Here is an 8,636-nt window from a genome sequence, read left to right on the forward strand (position 1 = left end):
CGTTTGAATTGAGTTGGGATTAATATTTTTTATATTGTTTGTAATTCGTTTTTCACCTCAAAGAAGCAGGCACTTTACTTCTCGCTTAAGCACTAGGAGCCTTGTTGCTTCCTTTTCTCTTTTTGGCTGCTTATCACTTTTAACAACGCTGGCTTGACAATTTTTTACAGTAGCTCAGTTAAGTCCATTAAAGGTTAGATAAATACATGTGACTTAAGTAAATTTACTCCCAAAATAAAAAAAAAGAAAAGGAAAAGATGAAATAAATACGTGTTAAATACACTTTACATAGTAAAAGCCAGTTATGATTAGTAATTAAAGAAGACACTTTTAACCCTCAGGGGTTGGCCTGGTGGTAATTGGCTTGAGCCTTGGGGTTTGCTCCCTTTCAAGGTCTCAAGTTCGAAACCCACTGGGTGCAAACAATTTCTGAGGGCCATCGGACTGGGGTAAAACCCTGAATTACCCGTGGTGCACTTGCGGGAAACTCCTTGCCGAGGGCCTGTGCACCCCCGGGATTAGTCGGGGCTCAAAGAGACCCGGACACCCGGTGCTTAATCAAAAATAAATAAATTAAAGAAGACACTTTTCATGAAGTATAATTGTTCTCTTTATTGTCAACATGTTTAACTTGTAGCATAATATTGCTTGTTGTATACTTGTATTGCTGATGCATCTTTCTGATGTTAAATTTATAGGTCGATATAATTGAGCACCAACATATGTATATTCTTTTTGACTAATGAATCTCAGTTATATAATTAGTTTAATGTAAAATTTAAGAAAGAAAATGTCATTTCAGATCTAGGACTGTGACTAATGACTATTAAAGAAAAAAAAATCCAGGACAGTGACTTTATATTTCTGCAATAAATTTTGGGGATTGGCAGTTTTGATATAATTGAGTCATTTTATTGGGTTGATCGAATACCACAAAGTTTGCTACTCCTTTCTGCTGTTCCATTGAGGTTTGCCATCTAGGATAAGGTTCTTATACATACGGACATGCAGTTTGGAGTTGTGGCTAATAGCCATTCTATCTAGCAGAAGCTGATAGAGGTAAATGCATATGCTTATAAGTTTTGACTTTTTGGTCTAACTTCTTAAATGTATATGAATTAGATAGTCTAGTACGGTTTTCTCAGGTCCTTCCAAGTTTAATGTGGAGCTGAATTCATGCCACAGTACATATTCATCAACTATTCAGTGCTGGCCTTGAATGGATTTTTTGCTTTCTTATAAAGTTTTTTTTTTTTAACAAATATTTGGCTTTGTTAATTTGATGGCTTTTATGCTTTTTTTGTGAGAGATAGTGAATAAACAATGTTTGATGATTGATTTATTTGTGTAAGTGCTGTCGTTTTAAATTCGTGGTTGCATTTTTGGCTTTGTTTTTCATTTGTTGATATAGACTGCTGAATGTCTTAGGTAGCTAATTTTGAATACGTTGAAGAAGCAGAAGCAACAGCAGAAGAGGAAGCACCAACAGCCCCTGTGGAGAATAAAGCAACTGTAAACAATTCTGAGAGAGCAACTTATTGGGAAGAATTGCTACGAGATAAATATGAAGTACATCAAGTTGAAGAGTTCAATGCTATGGGGAAGGGAAAGAGAAGTCGTAAGCAGGTGTGAAATTCTTTTGCATGTTAATTCAGTTTGTAGTTTGTTCTGTTGAATGAGTTTTATGGGTTATTAAACACTGTCATGCATCTCTCCATGTTCTTTGATATTTTCTGGTGGGTGCTCTTTCTTTGACATGTTACTCTAGTCATTTCTTGCTACTTTTCCTTTTTGGTTTCTACGTTTCATAGCTTATTCTCTTCCTAGATGGTGTCTGTTGAAGATGATGATCTTGCTGGTCTGGAAGATGTGAGCACCGATGGAGAGGATGACAATTATGAAGCCGAAGCTGATTCGAGTGATGGTGAGACGGCTTCACCGGGAGCGCCAGTTGTGAGAAAAGCTCCCAAAAAGAAAGCCCGCGGTGGGATATGGGTTCTCAATCTCATTTTGACTTTCAGTTAAGGCTAATAGACAACGATATGTTAGTGAAAAATATATTTTCTTTTGACAGTTGATTCTGTTGGACCACTCCCTTTGATGGAAGGAGAAGGAAGATCATTTAGAGTACTGGGGTTCAATCAAAGCCAAAGGGCTGCATTTGTCCAAATTTTGATGAGGTTTCACTTTTTCTGCCTTCTTTTTTCTGCTACATTTTTTTCTTTATGTTTTCCTCTCACCACTTCCTACCATTGAGTTTAGGATTGAGACACAGTTCTTGTTGCAATAGTAGTAGTACTGACTTGCTACCATTCTGTATTTGCATCTTTTGTGCGTGCAAAAAGTTGAAAATTGTTGGAGATAACTTCTCATCTTTACAGATTTGGGGTCGGTGAGTTTGACTGGGCGGAATTCACTCCACGATTGAAGCAGAAAACTTATGAAGAAATTAAAGAGTATGTGCATACATCAACTTTGAAGTTGTATATTCCCCAATCTTCTAAACTAGATTATTAGTACATTAAACTCCGTGTTTCTCTAGGCTGTAGCTATCTCTTACCTAGAGCGGTGTACTCAAGTGAGGAACAGATTGAACTTGCCTTCTAATGCTGAAGCGCTACCTCTTTCTGTTCTCAGAAGTCGCTCATCGTGCATCTTCTTACTCTTCTCCTTCTATCTCTCTCACGCTCTCTTAAATTTTTTGTGGATCTAAGTATATTAATTGAATAATTGAGATACTTGTGGATGATTAGGTCCTGTGCCTTCGCATCAAATGTGGATTCGATAATCGCTACAATTTTGATGCTGTGTCAATTGCAGTTATATTATGTTAAAGTTACAGTAATTATAAGTAAATTTACACCTGTTGAAAAGTAAAGTAACATCACTGTGACAGTATATCTTATCCCCCCGAAAGCACAAAAATTCTTCTCATGCATCTTTGATGATGTGGTTTTATTTTGACAAATTCCTACTGCTGTATGTATCTTATTGGATAGACACACTTAGCGCTCCACTTTCTGCTGAATTGTTTCCCCTGTTGGAATTTTCACAAAAAAGAACAACTTCTCCTAGTGATCTTCACTTGATTTGTCTGAAATTTTGCAGATCATAAATACTGACATGTTCTAATCACTGTCATACAGTTACGGAGCTCTCTTTTTGTCACACATAGCAGAAGATATTACTGACTCACCAACGTTTTCAGGTTAAGAAATTATATTGATTCTTAAATTTGTGGTTTATGATTCTTATTTATGGACTTTATTCCTTTTCCTTCTGGAAACATTTAGATATTTTTGATTGCAGATGGTGTTCCAAAAGAAGGACTTAGAATACAAGATGTGCTTGTTAGGATAGCTGTTTTGCTTCTTATAAGGGACAAGGCAAGTTTTTTATATTCCAATGTCCTATATAGCTTGCAGTATCGAACTCTCACTAGTGTGGTTGTAACGGGGTGTAGCCCAAATAGGACCTTTGATAGAATGTATTAGATGTTTTCCCCTATGCTTGTCCTATTTGTTCCCCTTGTCTCACTCTCTACTGCTAGCAACTTTTGTGTTTATCATGGCTATAAAAATCATGAACTATTAAACTTAATATATAGTTCAAAATACGTTTCTTGACTTTATAAATTGCTCCAGTTACCAATCTTTTGTTTTCGCATCCAACACGTCGTTTACGTCCTTGTTTGTGCCAGTGTTATCAAAAGCGAAAAAGCGTAAAAAAGCTCTAAGGTCAGTTGGGCCTTTAAGCGCAAAGCGCAAATAAAGCGTGGGTTTTAATGGAAAAAGCGCAATTGTGCAAAAATACAGATATATGTATGTTTATCCCAAGATTAATAATAATAAGTATGAATAACAAATATACGGACAGAGAGATTGTAAAAATATTACCATAAAGTGAAATATCAATCATCTAGTGTCACCTCATCAAGAGAGGCTCATTGGCAAGGAAAAGTATGTCTTAGAGCCTTGATGACGACACTGAAGCGCACATAAAGCGAGGCGAAGCGCTCAACATGTTTGAGCCTCGCTTCAGGGCTTAAGCGCGCTTCAAGCGCGCCTTTGATAACACTGGTTTGTGCTACTGTGGTTGCAACTTGGCCTTTTGGCATGAAAACACGAGATTCTGTTCTCATGTTTGAAAAGACAAAAAAAAAAAAAAAAGGAAGTGTTTTATTTCATGGTTAATGCTAATTTACGATGTGGTTGAGATATCAGACGGGTATAAATATTATGTAACTTGTCCAAAAATAGAATGGTAAAATGCAGTGTTGTTGCTGGATTTCTTCTGCCTGTAATACAACATACCCAGTGTAATCCCACAAGTGGGGTCTGGGGAGGGTAGAGTGTACGCAGACCTTACCCCTCTACCTTTGGAAGAGAGAGGCTGTTTCCGATAGACCCTCGGCTCAAAGAAAAGCAACAGATAATTTAAAATTATATGCCTGTAATGTCTACAATAATTTAAAAATATGACGTTTGCTCGGTTTTCATGTAGTCATCTTGACACTGTCAAATGTTTAAATGTGATCTTTAATTTCCAGAAAAACTTAAGCTTTCTTCATTTACATTGTCACATTACAGTAGGTCTTCATTATGCTACAGTTATAGAGGTGCTGTCACTAAAGGCTGATAAGTATTTTCTGTTGTTTCAGGTGAAGGCTTTTTCAGAAAAGACAGGTGGCTCTCTTTTTGCTGGGGATATTGTGTCTCGTTTCCCTGGATTGAAAGGTGGAAAACTTTGGAAGGAAGAGCATGATCTGTTGCTTCTACGAGCAGTGCTAAAGTATGTAACATTTTATCTCTGCTGATCTCTATCATGAATTTAGGAACTGTTTAACCAGTTGAAATAAGTCTGTAGCTCTGAAACTGCAGTTTATAAAGACTAGGACAGGAGTTGATTAGATTGCATTTACCAGTAGTGAAAGCCCGTGAAATCTGAATTGAATTAAAGAGCTGAAGGCTCTGACTAGATGATCTTTAGTATTGTTCTCGTACTAAATTGGCCTGCTCTCTTTTCATCTATCACAACTATTTGAACCCTTTCCTAAGATGCTAACGAAGTGAATATGGTATGTCTCACAAATTCACAGTAAATTATAAAGATACTGATGCCCTTAACTCAAAAAACTTGATTGGAGAACTTATCCTGTAACTTACAAAAGTAAAACTTGTTAAAATGCTCCAAATCTTGGCTGAATAATGGAAAAGAATTTGCTCTTATCAGTTTATGTTTCACATCAGATTGACATCCAAGATTGCCATGTTACATCTTTGCATATGTTCTAGAACTGGACTTGTAACTATTGCACTGTGTCAAGGCACGGTCTTTGCTTATTACTCATACCTTTCACTTTTGCATTTTTATTAACTTCATCTTAGTTGATTCATTCATCTCTGGATTTGGGGAGCTGGCAGCACAAACGTTAATCTAATAAATGTGGCAGAAATTGCTGAGTTCTGCTGATATTGTTTTCTGTTTGCTGTGTTTATGGTTGTGCAGGCATGGCTATGGAAGATGGCAAGCAATTGTTGATGACAAGGAGTTGAGGATTCAAGAGATCATCTGTAAAGAGCTCAATCTTCCCTTCATAAATTTACCTGTTCCCGGAGCTTCTCAGCCACAAGTTCCTCCTACTCCAGGACCTTCCCAAGAACTGCCAGCTTCAGGAGTTTCCCAAGCACAAGCTACTGTTCCTGGAGCTTCTCAAGCACCACATGGTGTAAATACAGCTAGTGCTAGATCTGCTGGAGGTCAGGTGAAAGCTACTGGTGATGGGAATACCTATGGAGCTGAATTTTCACATGGGACAAGTGATCCTTCCAACAGACCACAAGTTTACCAAGATTCCTCTTCATCCTATCATTTTAGAGAGATGCAGAGAAGACAAGTTGAATTCATAAAGAAAAGGGTGCTGCTTCTTGAAAAGGGGCTTAATGCAGAATATCAAAAAGAAGTCTTCGTAAGTTCTCGTTTTAACCTCTTAAAATACATGATGTTGGATTGCTTGTGATCTGTCAGGGACATGTCTCCCAAAGGATTATTGACCCGTGATTGTTCTGTCATTCAGTGTATGTCGAGTCAGTATCAGAAAACTAATTCAAGGAATTTCACATCCAAGTATTTTATGTTCTGAGATCCATACTATTATATTCCTGGTTTGGCAGGTTAGCTCATGAATGGAACTGCATGTTCTCAGTTCTCACCTCAACTAATATAGAACCTTGTGGGTTCCCCACTGTGTATAAGGATAGAGTTTCTCCTCTATAATCATCTGTTGTTTCTTGTACTTCGGTTATCGCATTACTTAGCTGTTTCTTTCTTTCAGAGTGCATGTTCTCCTTTCCTTATTATTCGACATGGCTTCTTCACATCTGTATTTTCCTTTTTCTAAACTGCTTTGAATTGTTTTCCTTGAGCCGAGGGTCTATCGGAAAAACCTCTCTACGTTCACAAGGTAGGGGTAAGGTCTGCATACACACTACCCTCAGACCCCACTTGTGGGATTACACTGGGTGTGTTGTTGTTAATCAATCAACACTTGAGAATATGACCCGTTCTCTTGAGGAAGAACCATTGGACATGTTTGGAACTCACTACAAGGCATAGACTTGCTTAGTTGCTTATAATTCTGTCAGTGAACTAGTTTTTGAAATCTAGGTCACTAGGTGTGGCAGTTCCTTTGGAGAGCTACACTTGTTCATGTGCTGTATTGATCCTTATGCGTTTCTTCTAGGGTGATGAAAAATCTCATGAACTGCCCAACGAAGAGATGGTGTGTGATACCAAGGTTGCGGATGAACTGAATCGAAATGTTGAAGAAGCCAATACTGAAATGATTGATCATTTCCCAAGACTTGTAGCAATTTGTAAGTAGTCATTTGCCTCCTCAAGCTTCTATAGTATGTCATGGGGTTCGCACTGACCCTGCATCCAATCATGCACTTCTTTGCATGCAGCTCCACAAGGAATCTCTCAAGTTGCTTGTGATGGTAAACCAGATCGCTTAGGTGTTGCAGAGCTTTATAACAAGGTGAATAGTTCACCGTGAAACATACTTTGATTGCATCTTACGCATAATTTGACACATACTTGCCAAAATAAGACAATAACCCCACATTTCTCTGCAAAGTATTCTAGAGATGATACATGTATCCGTTCTGTCTGTTCTGCAGATGTGCCAGGTACTTTCTGGACATGTCCAAGATTCAGTTAATGAGGGTCACCCTAGTTCAGGGATGGGAAAGAACATACTTCCGTTGGAAGTGATTTGTCAACAGATGAACCAAATTCTTTCTTCTCCACATCAAAATACTCCCAACTTTGAGAGGAAACTGGTTCAAGAAGATCAGAATTCTGAAGCTAGTAAATCCACTTATCCAGTTCCCTCATCTCAAGTAGATGATAGCGTGCTCAATGCTGAGAAAGAACATGAAAGTCTTCCAAAAAAGTCAGATTCTGAATCCAAGAGTGCTAGCAGCTGTACAGCAGCAAGCATGACTGAGAGCCATGAGCACCACAATGTTACTCCTGCTGAGATTTCGGTGACTAGACCTAGTAGTTTATCAACTGGAGAAGCTGATACAGAAATGGTGGATCATACTGATATTTCCACCTCCAATGTTTGACAGAACAGAAGATTAGGTTCTGAGGTGGTATGTATAGATGAAGATTAAAAGCGGATCTAGGTAGGTACTTTTGTCGGGCAGCTAACATACACACTGTTATAACAATGACAGAGCGACACTTTTCCTTTTCCAAGTTCCTAAGTGGGTTGTTGGGGGAGGAAGCCCTGTGTGCTGTAATCTATTCTCTCTAATATCGCATGTCTTAATGGGCATGTTGTAAAATGAGAATAAACAGTCATGCTTCAGCATTCTAGTCTTATCACAAGTTCTACCTAGTCATTCTCAGCATAATTGTAGTTGAATGAATTTTGCTGGGTATTCTTGAAAGGAAGTCTATTTCCGTCAATTTAATATGATGAAAATCTATTAGTAGTTTAGTCTTTGGCCTAAATTCCCTTGGTGAAAATAGATGTTCTATGTACTTGTGAAGCTTGGCAAAGCTGCGGATTCCTCTTGTTCACTTGTATCGACTTCCTTTTGTTATAGTAATAATTGAAAGTTTATAATGATAATGTTATTTTGTTATTTGTTTTTCTGTAACTACCATTATTACAAAAACACTGGCAAAGCAACTACAATCAGCTGCGAGAAAGCTACATTCTTTTTATTTTTATTTTTAGGAAAACGGTACCTCGTTTCGATAACATATGTTACAGATATTTTAAATTTCAGTGAACGAAACTAAGACGGGAAATTGCAATTGGTAGGTGGCTTCGTTGCTTACCATGACGAAATAACGGGGCGAAGTCTTTAAATTTTAACCAGGGCTTTATAAATTAGTTATGTTCAATTTAGCTAGCTACTTAAAAAAGGCGGAGCGCTTCTTCTACATCACTTGGTTCTTTTTTCCACTATAAAGGACATTATTTGTCAAAGAACTCATTCTGTTTCACCAGGAATTCACAAATTCACATAGCTAAATCCATTATTTAACTTTATCCATGAAGGTTTTCACCATCTCTCTCATCCCAAAGATCCAAAACTCGTATGAACTCCTTTTTC

The 8,636-nt window shown here is 37.7% G+C and overlaps 1 protein-coding gene across 4 annotated transcripts in view; it reads left to right on the plus strand.

Annotated features, from left to right (window-relative positions):
- Positions 1–8,146, plus strand: part of LOC132636060 (CHD3-type chromatin-remodeling factor PICKLE-like) — a 49,401-nt gene extending 41,255 nt beyond the window's left edge. For all 4 annotated transcript variants that reach the window (XM_060352720.1, XM_060352722.1, XM_060352721.1 and 1 more), the window contains exons 21-31: positions 1,429–1,626; positions 1,828–1,984; positions 2,075–2,180; positions 2,382–2,456; positions 3,147–3,208; positions 3,310–3,386; positions 4,661–4,791; positions 5,509–5,968; positions 6,743–6,875; positions 6,966–7,039; positions 7,182–8,146. In XM_060352720.1, the coding sequence (XP_060208703.1) occupies positions 1,429–1,626; positions 1,828–1,984; positions 2,075–2,180; positions 2,382–2,456; positions 3,147–3,208; positions 3,310–3,386; positions 4,661–4,791; positions 5,509–5,968; positions 6,743–6,875; positions 6,966–7,039; positions 7,182–7,634 (1,926 nt within the window). In that variant the 3' untranslated portion in view covers positions 7,635–8,146. The remainder of the gene's footprint in view (positions 1–1,428; positions 1,627–1,827; positions 1,985–2,074; positions 2,181–2,381; positions 2,457–3,146; positions 3,209–3,309; positions 3,387–4,660; positions 4,792–5,508; positions 5,969–6,742; positions 6,876–6,965; positions 7,040–7,181) is intronic.
- The last annotated feature ends 490 nt before the right edge of the window (positions 8,147–8,636 follow it).

Source organism: Lycium barbarum, chromosome 4 (genome assembly GCF_019175385.1).
Source record: "Lycium barbarum isolate Lr01 chromosome 4, ASM1917538v2, whole genome shotgun sequence".
In the NCBI taxonomy this organism is placed as follows: Eukaryota; Viridiplantae; Streptophyta; class Magnoliopsida; order Solanales; family Solanaceae; genus Lycium; species Lycium barbarum.